We start from the raw sequence: 22,479 nt of genomic DNA on the forward strand, positions 1-22,479 counted from the left end.
TTTTCCAGCAGTGGACGTCATTTGGTTGAAACGAACGAACGAACTTTTTAAAGCACCGCTATTTTCTTATTATTTGGACCAAAGCCGAAACAGTTCCGCAAGTTGTTGATTTATCGCAGGCTGTACCGCTAACTCACCAGCGCTCAGTTATGTATAACGAATACTGCTAAATCACGTACACGGCCTGGATATAATGTTGCTAACTAAATTGGTAACAACACTTTGTTAGACTGCAATCTCGCAAGAAAATACGCAACAAGTTTAGAACGTGTGATCACTCGCACGCTTAGAAACGCATTCAGACTCAGACAATTTTATATTTGTAGCAAAATCACCCCTTAATTAAAGATGTACAAACATCATCATACATCTCCGCTTATCCGACGATTTCATCCGATTTCATAAACACGGTGTGTGAACTTAAATTTTCTTACGAAATACTTGATATTTTTAGTGCTAACAGTAGAATAAACCGCTTATGTTAGGTTTGAGTACTTTCAAAGGTATTTCTAATAAAAAAGTTGTAATGTAAAGGCATATTTTTCCATTCTTATTGTGTCAAAAAAGAGAAGTATTATTAACCCATTTTGTTGAATTCATCAATGGACTATCTTCTGCAAGATTATTGAAAATATTCTGAAGTAAAGTAACTCAAAAGACGCTCTTTTCATATTAGCTTTGATCATACATCATAGTTTCGTAACTCTGATACAGTTTGGTATTTGTTTAATATTGTAATGTATTCCTTTTCTTTGAGCATGGTACTCAGGTAGTTTCAAATTGTTTGAAGTTGTGTGTTCTAATGGACTATTTCATTTTTTGTTCCAGGTAAGAGAAATGAAACAACAGAAACTGAGAAATATTACGCATCCTGTTACAGTAAGTCAAATAAAATTTGTTATTATTCCTGTAGTTATTAGTTGGAAAAAATGCCTGAGCGCTTAGCAAGAGACTAGGTTCAATTCCCACCCAACACGGTCAATATTGACTTCCCAACTAACTACCACATACTTGCTTTAAAATAAAACAAAAGGGGATAAATTTATTAACCTTGATCCTCGCATCCAGCACGACCAGAGTTTATGGCTACGCAGTAACAAGCTATTGAAGCGATAATTAACTAGAATTAACACAACCACCTACGCCGGGCTCTCACTATGCTTAAGCTCTACATGATTTATGTGCAAGTCCCTCCGCGTTAATTTTTGATGAGTTTTCAAAATCCAGTATATTAACGCACCGAGTAAGCGAATGCTGTAAACCGCTTCCATAAATCCATGTTGGTTCAGTCCGTTTGACGGGCAAGCCCCTAAATAATGGGCCGGAATTTCGCACCATAGACCAAAGCATAAACTATTAAAAGAGACGGCCACCCCGGCGATGCTACAATTTTATGAGCCACGTTTGCATATTGAATGGCCACGCAGCCACTTCGGTTTGGCAAATGGCCCCTTTTTTGTTTGTGCGAATTAACGTTTACGCGTTTCGAGTTGATGCCATTTGGCAATACTGGATTACGGTTGAGTGTTGTGTTGAAGGTAATTTGAGGCGACAATAGCTCAACGATTTCGGTGTGGGACTTCCAATTCAAACGTCACTCGTTCGATCCCTGTCGACGACGGAACTTTTGTGGTAAATTCACTCCTAACGTTCGGTGAAAGAGTTAAGCTAATTTACTACTTGAGTATAAACAGTGAAAGGCGCGAAACTTCTCCATTGATATAATTATAAGTATCTAAACTGCATAGAAAAACGAACGTTGAAATAGAAATATTTTAACTATACGAATAAAACTAGAAACTGGGATCTACAACATAAATAACAAAATATAAACACAACTCCAAAACGTGATCGGTGCAGTTATTCTTCAGCTGGTGGAGCCTCTTCGGCTGGGGGCTCTGCAGCTGGGGCTTCTTCAGGAGCCTCGGATTCTGGTGCGGGAGCCTCCCCTCCGTCCTCAGGGGGATTCTCAGCTGGTGCTGCTTCTTCGGGAGGTGCCTCTGGGGCGGCTTCGGGGGCTGCCTCAGGCGGTTTCTCCTCAACAACCTCTGCAGGCTTCTCATCCTCGGCATCTGTCGTTGCTGGCGTAACTGTAACGTTACTAGGTTTACCAACTGGCTCCTCTTTCAGTGGCTCAGCCGGTGGTGGCGGCGCCGCCTCCGGTGCTGGAGCAGCCGCGGGTGCAGGCTTCGCTGGCTCCTCCTTCTTTCCCTTCCCTTTCTTCTTACGCTCCAAAGGCAAATACAATTTGTAATCCTGCGGCAATTCCTCCTCAGAATACAACCGCTCACTAAAATAAATTCTCCGTATACGAGCGTTGGCGTGTACTTGAACTCTGAGCGTTTCTATAAACTGCGTCCCATAAGCTCTTCTTGTGAAATCCGCCAAGTTGAATTGTATCTGATTCCACCCTCCCGAGAGGCCGATAGGCATACTTGTACAAAACGGCTTAATTTTCGTAGTCGACTGGAAATTGGAAATTCTAAATCTTCTCCGCATATTCTTGTCGTCGAGCACTGTTATCTCAAAGGAGAAATACCTCTTTAGATTTTTTACTATCATGACTAAAAAGGGCAATTTGATCCCCAAAACTTGGTTCCTTTTGGGACAACTAATGAAGGTTGTCGCTACATTTGTACTAACAATCTCGAGAACTATAGAATTCACTTCGTTATCTGTGAGTCGTTTGATATGGCCATTTTTTACCTCCATATCCCAAATGGCCAACGGATTTGACCCACAGCTGTAGAATATTGACAGCAAACCATTTTGGTATGAATTTTTAAACATTGTTGAATAATTAGAGCTATTTTCCAGCCACAATTGTATAAAATTAGTTTTTTATTTACAACTTTGCACACGTCAGTTAGTTGACATGCATGTGTCAATCATTGGTGACATTTATTATTACTCATCATACATGATTGATTATGGTAACAAAATAGTTTGGCCTATAAAACGTTCATTATGATTTTCTTCCAAACCAATATTTAGTAAAAAAAACTTGCAATAAATTGAAATACTCGTAATACACAGGATTTGTATTTGACATTCCACTTTATTTATTCAACAATCATTTATACACTTACATACTCCAAAGAAAAAAAAACAAATATTTAGAAAACATTACATTTAATAATAACAATAACATAATAATAAATAATAACATTAATATTCTAATTATTGGTTTATACATGTACGAAAGTAACGCAAAAATAATAGATGATTACGTGATTGCCTGCCTCCAGCTATAGTTAGTTGAAAAAAAAACTAAAACCCGGATCGTCCATTTGTGCTTTCTACTCAGCTGGTGCTGGTTCAGGCTCAGCAGCAGGAGGTTCCCCTTCTGCTGGAGTTACAGATTCTGCTGGTGTTGCTTCTGTTGGAGGAGCTTCTTCCGCAGCAGGTGCTCCTTCTTCTGCTGGCGGAGCCTCAGCAGGCTCCTCAGCAGGTTGTTCACCTTCAGCTGGTGCTTCCTCCCCTCCAGCCGGTGCTGGCACACTAGCCACAGACGTCCTCTTACTACCAGGGGGCACCTCACCTTCTGGCACCTCCTCAAGTCTAGCCTTTGACTTCGATGGCAGTTTCTTCACCGAATGCACAGACACTTTCGAACCCGCCTTAGCTACTTCTGTTCTACTACCCTTATTTTCTTCTATAGGTGGCTCTTCTTTCTTCTCTTCTACTGGTGGTACTGCGGCTTGTGGACCAGCAGCTTGAATGTTTTCTTTGTCTTTCACGTCAGGTCCGATCGCTTTCTTTCCTTTAGCACCTTTGGTAGCCAAGGGAAAGTATAGTTTATACTCCGGCGGCAGCTGATCCTCTGGAATCAGCCTTTCGGTGAAATATATCCTCCTCAGTCGTATGTTTGCGTTTATTTTTAACTTCTGAACCTCGACAAACTGCTTTTTGTATGCCCTTCGCGTGAATTCTGCCAAATTGAACTGAATCTGGTTCCAACCTTCGGAAAGACCTATTGGCATTACGGTGCATAGAGGTAATATTTGCGTGCTGCTCTGGAAATTTGATACTCGAAACCTGCGTCTCGTTCCTGTCTCATCTAGAATCGTCACTTCAAACGTAAAATACTTCTTTAGATTCTTAACTATCATGACCAGGAAAGGCATTGTTATACCCAGAACGTTGTTGCCTTTCGGGCAAGTCATGTACGTTGTGCTTACATTAGTTCCTCCTATTTCTAACACCATAGACTTAATGTCCTGATCCAGAAACCTCGTGATATACCCATCCTGAGTATGTGTCTCCCAAATGTTCAACGGTTTGGAGCCAACGCTGAAGAATACTGTGAGCATACCTCGTTGATATGCGTTTCTGTACATTTTTTATTGTGTAACGTTACTTTTATGTGTATAAATATTTATTACTTTAAAATTATGACAGTGTCACTAAACAATTGTCTGCCAAAACTGCGAACATGTCAAGTTTATTTAAAGTTCCAAAATACTGAACTGTCCTATCGATGACATTGACAGCGGGGCGCCACCGTCAATACCGAATCGCTGGTTCCGATTTTTGCCATGTTGGAAACCATAAAGTTGAACGATGGTAGCGCCCCCCTGTCATTGAGTTTGGCGGGACAGTTCAGCGTGGGTCATCTATACTTTTCTGCGTAAATAAGTCTATGAAAATGGTAAAAGTTTTTGTTATAAGTTAGGTACTTAATTTTAAGGTATTATTTTAATGTTGTTATTCTAAGTTGTACGATTTTGCTATATTTTTTTCTGACTTATACAACACATGATATTCACTCAGTACCTAAGTGAGAGTCAGTCTAGAATCTTGAAATATTTTGAAAATACGTAAAAATGTCTGGATCGCCGAATAAAAGAACTAAGAGGTAGACAAAAATGCTAATTTCCGCCGGCGTCGAGTCTAATGTACAGTCGTCAGCAGGTCAACCTCAAAATTTCAAATTGCCCAACGTATTTAGAACTTTATATCTTTAACATAAGGACCAAAATCGTTTCACGTGATTTGACATTTTGACAAAATATGCTGGGTATCGAATACTTCAAGTAGGTACTTTCTCTTTGGTCATTTACCTTCACTTTGTAAAGAAAACGCTGTGTAGGTGTTTTTTAAACTTAGATCAGATTATGAGCCTTTCATAGTTAACTAGCTTTCCGCCCGCGGCTTCGCCCGCGTGGAATTTTGTCTGTCACAGAAAAACTTTATCGCGCGCGTCCCTGTTTCAAAAACCGGGATAAAAACTATCCTATGTTCTTTCCCGGGACTCAAACTATCTCTATGCCAAATTTCATCAAAATCGGTTGCGAGGTTTAAGCGGGAAAGCGTAACAGACAGACAGACAGACAGAGTTACTTTCGCATTTATAATATTAGTTGGGATGGTCATCGATAAAATTTATTTACGTGCGCATTTTATTTAGGTAACTACGTCTTCGAATTTGCAAGAAATAACAAACTGTATACTTACCGTGTGTGTGCTCAATTGTTAGTGAAACAATTTAACATTGACTGCCGATCGCTATTCAGGATTGAATATTAGTATTTTTCCGGAAACAAATATCCTTTTTATTTTACTCTGTTTCGCTACGATGGATGTTTCGTTATTTGTTTTTGAATATCATGATGCAGTATGAATTTCGTAATTAATAGATAACATACTTTGCCATGACCTATGTTTTTATCGCCTAGGTAACTATAAAAAATATTTTTAAACAGGATAGCCAAAACAAATTATTTATGTTTATTAGAGAATGTTGCTAAATCACTGATTTGTTAACATTTCCATATTTGAAGGCATTTTCCTGTTACAAATTCCCGAAATATTTTCTTAGTTCCAAGTCACATTTAACGTACAGATTTCGCCCTAAAGATCAGCCATCGCCCAAAATAAATGATCCCGTCACTCGTAACAGAAAAACTTTCACGGATACGTAGAAATAAAACTTTTAAAAGAAAGCTCGCTTTCGCTATGATTTATCTGGCCATTTGTCATCCTCGACACTAGGAAAATATGTCACGCAAACCCACAAGTAACGTCACACACGCTCGTAACAAAAATAACATTTTTGTCGTCGCTAAATCACGTGACTTTTCCACTATGCCGGGCGCCCTTAGAGACAGTCGCGCACTAGCAAAAAATCAGAGCTTCGTGGAACAAAGGAAAAATGAAAAAGTGCCTGTCCACTGTCATGATAAGGAGTGCATGGGCGTGTTTAGACGGTGTCTACGATCTACTACCGCGTCGTTGCTTTTTCGACCGAATTATTTTTTGTTGTGTCGCACACTCTGTTTTTTATATCCTAGGGGAGAGCCCCACATGTTACGTAGTTAAGATATCATTGCTATTTTTCGCAATCAATGGCGTAGAAAACGGTCGCCGATAACACTAACGGCCGACGGAAGACTGAATGAATAATGTTCGCTAAGTTATTTTCGTTACGCAAATCCAACGAAAATGGAATCTGTTGTGTAAACAGAATATTGTTGCCCAATCTTGTTAAGAACTGGGTTCGGAAGCCGTAGATTACACCCTTGTTTCTTTTGTCATCGAATAATAATAACATTCGTGGTGCTTTAAAGCGAAATATGGCTAATGATTCTCTGATAAGGTTTATTACATTATATTTAACGATAATCAAGATACATTGAGAATGGCTCATAGACATAAATATTTTACGTGGTAACCCTGCAAATGGATCCCAATTCTGGTCAACGCAGATTTTTAGAAGTTTAATATTTTACAATGCAAGTACATACCTACCTAATGATTAAAATCTTACTTCAATTATTCGAATAGAATATAGACGATATGTACGTAGTTTAGTCAGCCTATAGGTAAGAGTTCAAATAAAATCGATCTGAAACTATAAATCTACCCCGTATTGTCACTGACAAATCGATATTTGATTAGTTATTTTTATTTCAGTTTTGGTAAATTCGTACATATTTCTACAGCTGGCTATCCAAAATTCGGCGTGTTTGATCACGGAAACGATCGTTTCAAGATCAACACAGCGATTCGCGAATAATCTAATCCTGGCTGATACAATGATGAAGGGAGAAAAAACACAACAGCAAGGTATACAGTAGGGCCAGTAGCTCTACCATGAGTTTAAGTTAAACGGACTCGCTAGGAAAAATTTATGGCAGACTATACAGCGCGACTAGCGGTTTCTTTCAATAACTAAAATTGGTAGTATAAGTTGACAGCTATTCGAAAGTATTCGATAGTGATTAAAGACTTAGCTTGACTTTTCAATGTACCTAAATCAGTGAAACTTTTCACTTTGAAATATGGTTTCAGTAGTGTAAACAACCCCGAGGTAAGTTCATATTTGTGTTTCAGAACTGAATACCGATATTTGACCTTGAAGAGTACAACTAAGTATGAAATGTGAATGACCTGTGATATAATATACTTATTATTTATGCTGGGCCGATCATGGGCCTGTTTTTACCCGACTGCGCCAGAAGGAGGGTTGTGTTTTTGAATGTGGAATGTGGATATGTGTCGTCTGAACTTGCCAAAATTAAGACCAATAAACATACTTCTACCAAGTCCCTTTGAGATTCCCTAGATAGGTGCAAGGCCATAACTGCTCTGAGCTCACTGTGCCTTCCTCGCCAAGGGAAGCCAGTATATTTACAGAGCTCATCGCGTACAACGAAGCATGACCTGCAAGATATTGTCTAGCATAAAAAAAAAGAAAAAAAGTAGCTCATGCTCATAAACATTTTTGTTGCAATATAGCAACAACTAGATACCCGAGAAAATTCTGAGTAAAAAAGGTTCCTATCAAGTCCCTCTGAGCTTCCTTAGACCGTTACAATGCTATGATATAGTAGTATAGTCGACAGCATATCAAACTACAGTGGTAAGCTTAATCTTTAAGTACCTGAATACTGAGCAAAAAAGCTGAAAGCTCTTATCAAGTTTTTCTGAGCTTCTATGAGCTATAATAGCTCTGAGCTCACTGTGCCTTCCTCGCCAAGGGAAGCCAGTATATTTACAGAGCTCATCGCGCGCAACGAAGCGTGGCCTGCATAATGTATCGAACGAACGCCTGGTGCCGGCGCAGCTTTGTCCGTTTTATTTACAACGCGCCCGTGTATTCACGCGGAAATGGAATCGGGGAAATAAGACAGCATATACTAAATTATGTTTATCTTAAGCATATTTTAGGTTCTGAATCGACGGTGTTTACGGGCGTTCCCGCTGTTATGTTAGTTTAAATTTTAAAGCTCATTTTCAATGAAGTCAAAATTACAAAGGGCAAATTGAAAAAATGCCCCAAAAAGGTGTTGATTAAAGTCATACTTTGTACTGTTTAAAAACACTGCTGCACTGTTTTATTGTGTAATCCTGCTAATGTGGGTATATTAGAACCAGTGGGTTTTTCAATGGTTTTAGATAACAAAACTCTACTTTTTGTCACAGTGTGTATATGCAGTTTCCTGTTGTAATTTTAGACCATTGCCCGTTTCCTATAATAAATAAGAAACAAAACATTATACAGGAGACTCATCTTAAGAAACTAATTAGTAAGCCACAACAATCTGGCCAAGAAAGTCCAACAAAGTGACTATATGTGCCACCCAGTGTATCACGCATTTCGCTAACGGGCCAAATATTTCCCGGGTTTTTTCCTGCCCGCTGACAGCTCGCTTAGTCGCGGGAATAATCGCGTGGCTCGGGGCCGGACAATGTATCGAAATTAATATCCCGGACAGTCGACAATTTGTCCGGGAATGCGGATAATTAAACCGCGCGGACATCGAGCTAAAAATTGGAGATGTAATGTTAGTTTGCGAAGTAGATTGGGTGATGGGATTTTTGATTAAACTCGTTATTTCGATAAAAATTCATGACATTGCTCTATTTTAGCACTGTAATTTTAAAACAGTTTATTACCGAGTAAAAAACTAAACTGAGTTTAGACAATGCTTCTAAGTTCAAAATTAGTAACTTAATTCATTCTTCGATAATTTACAACTTTCTCAAATTACAAAGAAAAACGCATTTTGAACATTGTAATGAAGGGTGTCAACATCCATTGGGTAAAACATAGTTCAGCGGTAGTTTTACCTACTTCACTGTACTTTACATTGGTTTCAATTCAGCAATGTTCATGCACAATTTCAAATAAAACTTCTTGCATCAGAGTCGGCAGATCAGGTGTATTCCGAGTCATTGCTTCCGTTAACTTTCGATCCAGCAGAGAAACGTTCGTCTGCCCTTTTTAATCCGTTCCTGAACGGAAATCTGGATGTTGATTTATAAATAAACTGTACAGCCGACAGCTTAAACGAATACCTACTTTTTGACGTAAAATATTTCTTATTATCTACATAGAATGACACAATGCTCGATGTGTCGCCTGTATTTGTTGATTATGCGAGTTCATATCGAGTGGAAAGCAATTAGGCGTGTAAGTTTACGAATTTCAGTCGAATTGAGGAAGTTTAATTTACAACGGGTACCTATCTATTTTGATAGAATTTTGTTTTTTTTTTTAGGAGAGATACTGATAATTTTAACTATTGACGTTACTAAAGTAATTTTTGAGGGATAATTTATCAAATACTGCCTCATGCTGGTCCTAGGTACCTACTCCTCTCACTCGCTCGTAATCGATTTAGGTAAGGACTTAGTTAATTGAGTTATTGATTTATCAACAACTGACTAATAACCCACCTCAGCACAGCCTTTATGACTCTTATCTTCAACTCTGTTCAAGTAACAATAAGGACATAAATTCACTTATAACTTTAATCCATAATAATAAATCTGCCAATAGTAGGTACAGTACCTACTGTTTCCTCACAAATAGCAATAAATGTCAGTCTACCTCGATATTTCTTCACGGTATTGAACAGGTAGGAACAGGCCTATTGTGGTGATTGTTGGTATTCGTTTGAACTAACTTGACATGGATTACTTGGACAACTATGAACACGAGGGCGACCTTTCATTGAAAGGTTATTTTGATGTTTTTTGTTTGTCGGTAACAATAAATACGTGGTCTAGTGGTGTCTCTTTCAAATGTGAAGAACTAGTTTGTTTCAGTTTCTGCTGTCATGCTGAGCCTTTAAATGCGATAAAAAGGAAGAAAAAGGGAAGTCTTAAAATTTTTACTTGATGAATTCGCAGAATAATTTCAAAAAGAAAATTATTCATCGTAGTAGACCTGTATGGTCTGTCAATACCTAGCAAATAACTTAGTAAAATTCATAAAGTAATCATTTTTTTAAGTCGTAAGAAATAAAAACTTCTGCAAAAGATCTCCATCCCATTTCAAGAAAGTGCTACAGAACTCCTAAATATCATACATAACGCTAAAGCGTCCCATTTCTACTTTTAACTCCAACTTTACAATACAACTTGCGAGGTTATACGTGTTTTGTGAGATTTAAAAACCTTACAAAATATTTGCACCACTTTTAGATTCGGTAACAATGTAGAGCCTTAGCCGTAGCCAAGAAGGATAATTCTGAAATGTTTCAACATAAATTGGTTCCTTGTATTAAATATGCTTCGTGAAATATAAATAAAGGTCTTGCCAAGAGTACTTGCCAAGATTTTTCAAGTGCGTCTAGTTTTGTGCCAATATGCAATGAAAACAAGTTATGCCGAAGATATTTCATTGTAGTCTACATGGTTTATCAAAAGCATCCAATATTTTTAAAACTATCCAATCCAAAAGGAATCGTACGAAAATCATATTGCGGTGTCTGTTTGTAATATTAAAATATCAGGTTTTTATTAAATTAATACTTAGTTTTGCGGTAATGTGTAACAAAAAGGCCGTTTTTATGCAAGTACATATACAGTCAAACAATGTTTTATATTTTTCTGTTAGTCTGTAATTCCAGCAATCTCCAAAACCTTTGAGCTAGATGTTTATTTAAAAAATGTTAATTTATTTTAATTTGTTTAATAATACGCACAATATTATTATATTTTCATTATGAAGCGTGTAAAAAAGGTCATTTACAACCCATAAAAGTTGACTGAAAATAGCAAAACGGATTATAAAGGGTCATTTACAAGTCATTAACGATGGTTTTGATGATATTAAACAAGCAAAAAGGACGTTTTAAACCGTCGAATTTCCCCAAAATCATTACTTGGCTTAGAACGCATTCGTTAGAAGCATGGGCTGTGAAAGTTAATGATATGTGACGAACCCTAGGAAATCCTTCGTGTAATTGTTAGTAAATGTAATGGCTCGAATGAGGGTATCTTTGGAATTACAGTCTGGACGAAGGTTCAGTTCACTTGTAGATCTGAATTTATGTATATCTTTGATGATGTAATGACGTGAATAAAGGTGTCCATTGTTTCGTTAGGGCTTTGCATAAATCTCTGTCTCTACCTAACCACAGCAACAGAATATGTCAAGTGAATTTGGTTTTGCAAACTGTTATTTTGCTAAGGCTTTTATATTTTTGCCAGCCATACTATAATATATTTAAAAAGGTTGTTGATTGTTAATTTGCCATAGAGTCGACTCGTCACAGAGAAAAGCTTGTCACACTGCCTCAGTAGCCTAGTGGTAAAACCACCTGCTTCAGAGCCAGGGTTTGGTTGGTGATAGGGCTTGTTCTAAGTCCGCCTGGCTATCTACCACCATCTTACCTAAGTCTGTCGCCATAACAACAATGTTAATAGCAATGCGATCTGCGGTCAAGTGAAAGCAAACGCAGCTCGCATAATGTACATCTTTGACGCATACAGTGTGACATGTCCTTTACAGTGTAACGAATCGACGTGGCAAAATGACAATAAAACACCTCTTTCTACCTAAAAAAAAACCTTTCGCTGCACCCCAGAAGTCGTAAGCAGTTGGAATTTCCATCCCACAAATGCAATTTCCAACAATAAACTGCACATGGTCCATTAGCGGTGGTAAGCGAAGGCAGTAAACACCCGCCGGGGCTATTATGTCTCTTTTATATTCACACTTAAGGTTTATTGAAAGCCTTCGAGCCATTGTTTGCTAAGTAACACTTAGGCGATAAAACGTACGCTGCACTTTTATTTTGTAGCTAATTGGTGAAATGGAACGTAAAAAGTCGTTGATTAAGCGATTTGGTTTCTTTGTTTTGAGCAATATGTTTTTGTATGTTTCGTTTTTCTTTATAATCTTCTGCTTTTTCATTCTAGAGGATATCTTTTTAATACCTTTTGCTTGTATGCTAAGTACTTACTGTTTAAATGTTTTCCGATTGTTATAATCTATCTAGTCCTTTTATTCAATGAGTTTCTAACTCTCCTTTTTCTTGAGTAACAGCTATAAAGTATTTTCCAGTTTAGTTCGATGCAAAAATTTCTGTATATTTTCTGTTGGAAATTGATGTATTATGTTCCCTTCTACATTGCTTAGTTACTATCCCAGATTGTTTCGGGTTCAATAGCATCCAAATGCCCTTACTTAAGGCAATACTTTATAACGTTTAAGGCGACGTTTCCACTTCATTTTTTATCGAATTGTTTCACACCCCTCCGTCACTTTATCCGGGATTATCCCTAGTAATGACCGCTTCTATATTTTAGTTACGAATCCCGTGGCGTGCCATTAGATGGGTACATACGGCTTTATTTGCCTATGGATTTTGGGGAGCGATTTCTTAAACCTTAGTCTTACTACTTACTTTATTCGGAGAATAAAAACAATGCAGAATCCGTCTAGTACCTACTTAGTTAAGAAGCAGAACTGTGTAGCACCATAAATTGTTGAATAGTAGATGTTCAACATTTTAGTCTGATGTGCTGACTGTACTTTGAACAATAAAAAACGTCATAAAAAAGAAAAATCAACACAAATGTATTCTTCGGAATCATAACATCCCCCAAAGGTCCCGCTTGAAATGCAAATCTTCGCCCGGTCATTAAAAAAATATTACTTTTCAACGGAATGTAATATTGCAAAATGTGTGTTTCTGTTACGGATCGCTTGAGTGACGTTCTGCAACGGCACCAAATTCCGGGGGAAGTCCCGGAAAATTCCGTTATAACAACACTAATGGCTTGCAAATAGCGCCACCAATCGTCTTACACTCTTATATCATTCGCGAGCCGCCCGCTGCATTATTCAGTATTTTGCTTTTTAATATTCAGACGACATATTTGAGTCTCCTTTCAATTTTTTCCCGCGCCTCCCGTATACCGCTGTGAGCGGAATTCTGAAAGCCACTTATTGATGTTCGTTTCTTAATCCTAACATATCACGTGGGGTGTTCCATTTATTTTTATCGCCACATAGGGCTGGTTCACTTGTGTGCGGCATTTTTATAACCTATAGATTTATTGAGGTTGAAGGATTTGGCACATTGCATGCGGTCTGTGGTCAGGTCAAAATGAACATGACGATCATATCCATCTGTCAGCGGTGCGGCTTGCGTTCTTTGCTACTGCCCGCACGGTAAGAGAGCATAGTGCTAGTTTAAATCTAACGTATTCGATATCGAGTACGTAAATAAATGACATTAAACGTATGACAGATTGTACAGCGCCCCTAGCGGAAACTTTCAAGAACTAAAATCTTCATAATATTTTTTTAACACTAGCGTGACGACGTTTGACATAATCCATCAATACGAAATTTATAGAGACCAACAAAGTTGTGGGCTGCATTCACATTGACCTGACCGCAGACCGCATGCAGTGTAACAAATCCTTTATTCATCGGTTATTCTCTATCGGGTTGGTAATTTAAATAAGTAATAGATTCGTGACAAAGAATGAAAGCGGAAAATATGGAAGTGTCGATAGAAATAAGTGATTGCAGGTTTAATTATCGACATTCCAGCGTATCGACAAATTATTTTTGTCGACGCGATATTTGCCGATATTTCATTAATACCACCTACGCCTGACAACATGTATTTACGATGTTTTATAACCATAAATGAAATATGTCACGGCGATTATAAAATTCATATTGGAATTTTGGATAGTTTATTGGTCATTAGTTTTTAAGTTAACTAGCCGATCCGAATGTGGAATTGATTCGGGTCTTTTTTGTAATTGGGTAATATTTTAACGAGTGACAATAAAGAATGTGATATTGGAGTTGTAAGTGGCTCAGTAAGTGGCTGATTCACAAGTTATTATAGAACAGAGTGCTGCATTGGCTGGAGTAATGCCTACGTCAGCTCTTGCAAGTCCTTTGGCACCACATTGCCAATGTTATACAGCTCTGAAAGTGTCAAATATGAGAACGTTGAATGTGGGCTATCGATATTTGAAACTTGAAGTAGTCACCAAAATTGTTCTAACAAACCAATGTTCATTTGAATACACATGGAATGGACTCTATTAAAAAACATTCTTTAAAAAACTGTCATCTAATTGTTTTTTTTTTACTAAAAGTCTAGCCAACTAGTTAATCGTTCGTAAAACACATTTTTGCTGATATTTAACCACTTGTCAATAAAGATACCTAAAGCTGTGTTGCACCATCTTACTTTAACTTTGACAAACGTGAAAAATCTGTCAAACTTCATTTTAAAAAACACCGGTTATCGTTATAGTTACGGTCAAAGTTAGTTGGTGCAACTCAGCCTTTTATTGCTTTAACAACGGATTAAAGAACTGGACCATAGTAATCCGTAACACAAACCACGCTGCCACGCGGTCGTCTAACACAAACATGTTCTAACACACTCCATCACACTTTGAAACCGCCATAACTTCCGCGAATCGCAACTAAGATAAACTTCAAATAACTTGCACCATCTCACGACCAGAGGCCCTTCATCAACTAGATAGATTAGCGGACTCCACCCCATCCTTATTACTTAGAACGATAACGGCCAACAACGGAGGTTCTTCTAGCAGCTTCATGCCTTTTTCACTGTGATGCGGATATCGGCACGCGTGCGTATCTGCAGGGCTACTCCAAAACAGTGTGTACGTAGTTTCGGATCTGTCTGTCACTGTCGCTCATGCGGGCATCTCGCTTTGCGGGAGAGGGATGGCAACATTCGAAACTTCGAATAACGTTTTTCGGAGTAAACCCGCTGGTACGGGCTGCCCGCATTTCTTATTTATTATATTTCATTATTTCACACAATATTTTTCCTATGAGGCCCGGTTTCCACCAAGGCGGAGCGGAGCAGAGAAGTGTTTTGAATAACCAATCATATATAATTATTTCCACTTCTCTTCTCCGCTCCGCACAGCTCCGCTCCGCGCCACCGTCGCTGCCAAATTCTATAGAAAAGAAATACAGCTTAACACTTCTTCGCTTAGTTCTGCTTTGGTGGAAACCCTTGCCTTACGCAGGTTACACGCACGTGGAACGAGGATTGACTGCAAATCTTCCGTCTTCTTTTTCCTGTCCTGCGTACAATCAGCAGCGTGATTTTACACGCACTCGCACTATATAATAGTTCCGCACGCGTGCCGAAATCCGCGTCACAAGAAAAAGGCACTTACTGCCTATAAATCAATGGCGGTCCATTCCGGCAGATTGGCTGCAGTTACCCTGCACTTATAGCCGTGAAGCTCCAATCTCAGGCCCCATCCCTTGTGGGGCAGTCTCGTTAACACAGTCATTTGTTTCGGTTTACTTATGTCGTGTAGTGTAAAGCGTCCGTTGTTTTTTATGATTAAACAACTCTACTTAATGTCAGAAATGAAGAGCCGCCAATAAAGACTTCTAAAATGACGAATTGTGACTTTGGCTTTCGAAGGGATATTAATATTTATATTATCTCTTGGAAAATGTGGTCTACATTCTCTGAGGTGACAGACGAAATGGAAGGCGTTGAATTTAAGCCGCTGCCAACCGACCAATCAGGAAATCATTGAGGGATGTTCAGCTGTGGACGTCCAGTGGCTGAAATGATGATGACATTCTCTGAAAGTGAGAAATCTACAATAAAAATCAAAATGGACATTTGATAACAAGTCATATTTTTAAAAATACAGACCACCTTCCAAAGTCCTTCTTGACCGCGTTAATAATTGCCCAATCCCACCGCCAGGGGCGCTGGCGTTGCAGAATATCAGCCAATTACCGAATCTCGTTTCACGGCTCTTACACACCCAGATGACGCTTGGAATTTTAGGGGAATCCCCATTAAACCCGAGATGACGTCTTAATTATAATGAGCCGGTGACAAGATTTCGATATTATCGAATTACGTCACGAAAAATTTAAGTTTAAAGTAAACAAAATTGTTAAATGACAAAAATGTGCCTTCACTTTTGCATAGGTACTACCTACCGTACAAGTTATTGTTATAATAGGTAATTTTAACGCAGAAAGTTTTTGAACATATCAGCCAAAATTAAAAGACTTCCACTGTCATAATATGAGAAACCTATTATAATGTTATCTTGATTCATCAATTGACATATCTACATCAACCAATCGTTTTTAAAACTACTGTAACCTTGTTTCATCATCATTTCCCCCAATGATTTCCACAAAGCCAGTTAATTTATTTTTTACTCCAAAAAATTGCACGTTTCCTTTTTAAAAAAAGAAAAAATCTTCAAACTTGCTAAACACACAACGTCTTTACGAACTAGTTAACTCTGGTTTCCATCTAGTTGGCTCCATCACCTTGATTCAGTTAGCGAGTACAGACAACGGCACGTTAACCTAAACCCTATAGCCTTGTGTGGTTGTAATAGGGGTGGTTTTACAACAACTTTGTATAGTCTGACGTGCTGTGGACTGTACAAGTACGTAAGCAGCCTAACCCGGGAGATCTAATTACATTACCATTAGTTTCACAACAGTGGATCGCGCTATGGAACGGCCCGCCTTTTGGCTCCGCTAGGGCAAAATATTTGAGTGTAGGATGGCCATGTTTTGATAATAACCGTGTCCTTATGGAGTTGACAGGGCTTATGTTGATGGAATTATCTTTTCACTCTTGACTTAAGAACGTTACCCAAATCGGTTACGTCCTTAGATTTTCAGGAATAAAAACTTTTGACTTTTTCAAAAGTCATATGAAGTACAAATCAGCGTCGACATGTTTCTTTTAGAATAAAGCCGCCGACATCAAGGCCAATAGGCTATTAGCGAGCTTGGTGTGTAAAGTACTTAAAACTTTAACTACGAGTACACTGCTGACTTAAGGTAGCCTTTCAAACTAAGCGTCACAGACGCAGCGTCTATAACTTTGGTCTTGTGCCACCAACGCCGCGTCACTACGTTACGGCTACGTTTAAGACCAAAGCTAAAGACGCTACGTCACGTCTGTGACGCTTAGTTCGAAAGGCTACCTTTAAGTTTGAATTTAATTGCATTTTTTGACAACATATTTTATAACTTATCTTTAAACATTATTTATCCCCAAAACTCAGAACTTTGGCAACCCCTATCCACCAGAGCCGTCATGAGCCGGTGCCGGCTTACAAAGCTTTACGTTTACACTCGTTATATACAAATTCGAGTGTATTTCATGTCTGCCGCTGAAATTTGATGGCTGCACAAAATGCTTTTAGTAAACAGTCTGTGTTTTATGTAAGCAAACATAATTGAAAGCATAAATTCAATAGAGTAGCTAATGATGGCGTTCCAGTCTATTAACTGGCTTATTGACTGTTAAGGATTAATGTATGAGTTGGGAGTTATATTTTATTTTTCAATGAATGGATAAAAAAGTATTTAAGGATATTTTTCAACTGATCATCAACATCGTCATCATTTCAGCCACACGACGTCCACTGCTGAACATAGGCCTCCCCCGATGATTTCCACATCGCCCGGTTGGTAGCCGCCTGCATCCAGCGTCAACTGATATCGAGTAAAAATTAAACATAGAGAAAGTTTGAGTTGGGGAAAATATTGAAATGTGTTAAAAGTATAATAATAATATTAAAAACTCTTTATTGCACACCACATTCAATATGAACAAAAATAACACATGGAAAGGTACAATAGGCATTAAGTCCGCCACTGTACAATTGTATGTGCAAAAGTGTAAATAAAATAAAAATAAAATAGGTGGTCTTATCGCTTCCAGGCAACCTATGGAGGAGAACATACATAAAACAGGTATGAAAGGAAAGGCGGTGTCGACATAAAAAGGCATATCAGTTTACATATTTGTTGCAAAAACTCTCTCATAGATGCTATAGTGTATACCTTTATGTACTGTTATTGTACAACTCGAAAAATACGTTCCACTACTTACTTAGAAAGTACATATTTATATTGGTTCTTTCTAGACCAGCACAACCTTAATAGGAACTCGTTAAATGTTAATAGCGTTCTTGTTACCAGACTTCCCTAATTTCCTACTAACTTAGCTGTCCTACCGCAATTTAGTGCATAGAAAAGGAATAAATATACTCGCTACCTGACTCGTCTCGAATCGATACGACGCTGGAATCGAGAGCAAATTAAGTTTTTATTCGAATAAGCATCCGTTACAGGAAATTTAGTTTTTTGCCTACTGCTCTCGAAGGCAGTTTGTGAAACTATCATAGCATCAGGTGATGGTTTGCAAAAAAGATGATAAATGAACTTAAAGTTTTGACAAGATATTAATTATATTGATTAAATCGGTAGCGTATAGACTAAACCTTTTTATGTACAGCACACAGACACAGTGCAGTGTCGGCAAGGAATTTTGTGACATCTACGAAACACAACATATGGAAACTAGATTATTTGTGAGTTCATCAAAATTATCATCTTATCAGCATTTTTCATGATCTCTTGTACATTACCAAACTAATTTTTGTAGTCTACTCTTGCGATTATCGTACCTAAGCTGTGTAGGTAAACAATGTGCTGACAATTAGTTGCAAGTGTAAATTAATGAAATCGATTTCACAAGCTGTGATTACGGTAATCGATTCTAAAAACTACTCGTATTAACTCACATCCATCACTATTACTGCTGCAACTGGAGCGTCTTCGGATCGATTACAAATTAACTTTTTCCAAGGATCGACTCCACTGCGGGACGGCAATTTGCCCGCCAAATCGAGCGTGAACCAGAAGCCGCGTTTATTAAACCGCCGCTTTTCCGCTGTTTTTTCTAATGTGTTGTTTATAGTCGGGGAGATGCGATTTTGTTTTCTCTTTTGCTGCTACTTTATCAGAAAATTATTAATTGCACTGCGTCTACGTAATTTGTTTTTCATTTTGCAGTTTTATCTTGAAATCGTTTGTAGATTAACACCCCAAGACAGCGTTATAAGTTTTCACCTAATAGGTATAGTTTTTTTCTGTTCCCCGTGAACTGACGATCTAGTGGTGGTTGCGGAATTCGATTGTATGCGTCAGCAAATATATGAGTAGTTGTTGTGGGAATCCTTGGAGGATTTTAAGGAATAATGTTACCTGTTTAGTTATTTTTAGTACCAAATATTATTTTTTTTCTTTCAAAGACATTTTGACAAATATTTTTGCGCCAACCAATCAATAAAAATCCAATCAAAATATTAACTTGTTCAAGATTCTAAATGCATAGATCTTATTCTAAAGCCAAATACTCTACTGAAACCAACTTAATTCATAGCACCAATGTCCAATCAGCATGCTGACCGAAAAGTCGCCGAGCAAAGGGCAATCGCCCGTGTCAATCAGAAGGGCTGTAGCAACCCAGGAAAGGTCCTTGGCCCCTAAACTATAGGTTGTTTACGAACGGAGGGAAGCCAACGAGGGGCGCGCACCTAAACTGCGCAGTTTACTGCACGAGAGCATGTTTATGTGATTGTTTGAGGTCTGCAACTTGCCTTAAATTGGAACGGAATAGTGCACTTACGAGAAAATTATGGCGGCGAAGTTTTCTGTTCATTTGATTAAGTTAACTTCAAGATTACCGTTCGCATTACGAGTATACTAAATTAATTACATTTTAAGTCTGGAAGATTGAGTCACTCTACTTATTTTGTATCAAAAGTAAAGAATCTATACTAATATTATAAATGCGAAAGTAACTCTGTCTGTGTGTCTGTCTGTCTTGCTTTCACGCCTAAACCACTGAACCGATTTTGATGAAATTTGGCATAGAGATAGTTTGAGTCCCGAGAAAGGACATAGGATTTTAATCCCGGTTTTTGAAACAGGGACGCGCGCAATAAAGTTTTTCTGAGACAGACAAAATACCACGCGGGCGAAGCCGCGGGCGGAAAGCTAGTGATAAATAAATGAGTGCTGAATGGATGTGGTACTTACCACTTCCACTTGTAAGACAAATATACCACCATGAATACCAATACCATGAATAAGTAGATAAAACTCTTATTTCTCCATATTAACCGCTCTTAGATCATGGCACTTAGGCCATTATAGCCCTCATACTTTATGAAAAACTCCTGAATTCCTTTTCAAATGAACATAAGAACTAAAATTCCGTGCTCTTCCTTATCTTAATTAAGGCGATAACGACCTTCGGAATTAAATGCTTTAAATTAAATCATTTTAAGTTTGACAAGTGAAATCTTCCGCGGCTGGAACTCGGCAACTATCCGAACAAGTTACAGCGTTCCTTAATTTAATATGTTCTTTTAGTGTTTGAAGGGTTGTACGATTTGCAAGGAACTCGGCGATTAAATTGTGGGGAATGAAAAGTTGTAAAGACCATAGACGTAGTTTTTACTATGACTTAGGAAAACTGTGTAACTAGATTTACTCAAAGTTCTGACAATCATAATTAACTCACTAAGCAAGATATGAAAATAAATCACATGTATTTAAGATTCAATTGAAATGCGTTTAAATTAATTTAAATGTAATGTAGCTCTATCTGTAGTTTTTCATGTTTTCACACCTAAAACACAAAGCCAATCGTGTAGTAAGATATTTTCCGTTAATAATGGTTTCACCTACTTCTAGCTATATTTCGTCTTTTAAATTATTGTAATATTGAAATATGCAAAACATGCTAATTAAAATTTAATTTAGTTATTTACCTATTCCTACTATTTAATTAGAAAACTCAATTCAATAAACTCTACAAAACAAGAGGAATAACATCAATTAGCTCTACACACCCATAGGCTAATGGAATAATAACACAATGTCGTCCGAAGGGCTTCGGTTAAGACCCGAACCTACCATTGAATAACCTCCGTTTTCTTCGCTTGATAAATTGATCCAAACACGTTATACGCATTAACGTAAATGGGTCTTTTTGTTTCCGTTTGCTTAGTTTCAACCGCCTTCTGTAATTTTAAACGTCAGATACAGAAGCAGAATTAACAACTCCTATTGCGAATCTAAAATCCTTCCTACTACGGAATTTCTGCCAAATCGATTTCACTCCATGGAGATTGAAACCTAACAGAATCCATTGAAGTGGCAAAACAATTGACAAACAAAACTTCAACCACAACCACACAATCGAATCTCACACACACTAACAACGATCGCCCCAAAACAACCGTTTTAAAAATGTAAAGCGACATCACCAAGACCGTAGCAGGAATGCATTTCCAAATTAGATTCCGACCCCGCTGTCTTCGGTGCCATTTAACCTGGGGCTACATGCGCTGATTTTAGGAAACCGATTTTCTTTTGTTTTACGTTTACGCCACGCGTCTAGTAGTAACGAGAGAGGAGATGGAGACTGTTTGATATGTTTTTTATTCGTCTACACTAGCCTTAGTGACATTATGAAATGGTTAGTAGTATTTTCAGAAGGGGATTTTTCTTTCTCCTTCTTTGAGACCACACAACTTTGTGGCATTAAAAATCAACTGTAAAAATAGGTAGTTATTACAAACAATATTGTGTCGGTAATATTTTGTATTTTTGTTGTTTTTGTTCGTTGAAAATAGACGATGGTCTATACATTTAGGCCTGTAACATTCTAGAACGAGTATACTCGTGATATTTTCATCTCTTTAGTGCAGTTATATGACACACTTCTGTCGGCTAATAAAGACAAATCTTCGAGGCTCAACAAATACAAACAAAATCAGATCGTGAAGGAAACAGCAAGCTTTGTTTCGTAGACTTCTTCCCTCATCTCTGAAAGTTGGTGTCATCTCTAATGCACAAGTTTGTTGGAGTTGCGATGTGCAGCGATAGGGTCGAAGATTCACACTTTGATCAGATGTTATTGCAAGANAAAAGGTATTTCCAAGTCAGATAAACATACCGCTCATAAATAAATGAAACTCTTTATTTGGCCATATTAACCGCTCTTAGATTTAGTCCTTTACAGCCTACATGCTTATAAAAAACTCGTGAATTTACAGTCAATTTCGATTGCTTTTCCAATCAACATAAGAACTAAAATCCCGTGTCCTCCTTCCTTATCTTAATTAAGGCGATAACGACCTTCGGAATTAAATGCTTTAAATTAAATCATTTTAAGTTTGACAAGTGAAATCTTCCGCGGCTGGAACTCAGCAACTATCCGAACAAGTTACAGCGTTCCTTAATTTAATATGTTCTTCTAGTGTTTGAAGGGTTGGACGATTTGCAAGGAACTCGGCGATTAAATTGTGGGGAATGAAAAGTTGTAAAGACCATAGACGTAGTTTTTACTATGACTTAGGAAA

At 37.9% G+C, this 22,479-nt stretch overlaps 3 protein-coding genes across 3 annotated transcripts in view; 1 reads left to right on the top strand and 2 right to left on the bottom strand.

The window, feature by feature from the left end:
- The first annotated feature begins 860 nt into the window (after positions 1 to 860).
- The window catches only part of Sema1a (semaphorin 1a), a 172,610-nt gene continuing 150,991 nt past the window's right edge, over positions 861 to 22,479 (top strand). The window contains exon 1 of the mRNA XM_028319401.1: positions 861 to 879. The gene's annotated coding sequence lies outside the window, so the exon portion shown is untranslated. The remainder of the gene's footprint in view (positions 880 to 22,479) is intronic.
- LOC114363623 (cilia- and flagella-associated protein 20) lies at positions 893 to 2,945 on the bottom strand. Its single transcript, XM_083287615.1, has one exon. The coding sequence runs from the start codon at positions 2,788 to 2,790 to the stop codon at positions 1,861 to 1,863; it is 930 nt and encodes a 309-aa protein (XP_083143741.1). The 5' UTR covers positions 2,791 to 2,945; the 3' UTR covers positions 893 to 1,860.
- LOC114363622 (cilia- and flagella-associated protein 20) lies at positions 3,243 to 4,429 on the bottom strand. Its single transcript, XM_083287614.1, has one exon. The coding sequence runs from the start codon at positions 4,338 to 4,340 to the stop codon at positions 3,300 to 3,302; it is 1,041 nt and encodes a 346-aa protein (XP_083143740.1). The 5' UTR covers positions 4,341 to 4,429; the 3' UTR covers positions 3,243 to 3,299.

Source organism: Ostrinia furnacalis, unplaced genomic scaffold (assembly GCF_004193835.3).
Source record: "Ostrinia furnacalis isolate ACB-3 unplaced genomic scaffold, ASM419383v2 OfSCF7182, whole genome shotgun sequence".
NCBI classification, from domain to species: domain Eukaryota; kingdom Metazoa; phylum Arthropoda; class Insecta; order Lepidoptera; family Crambidae; genus Ostrinia; species Ostrinia furnacalis.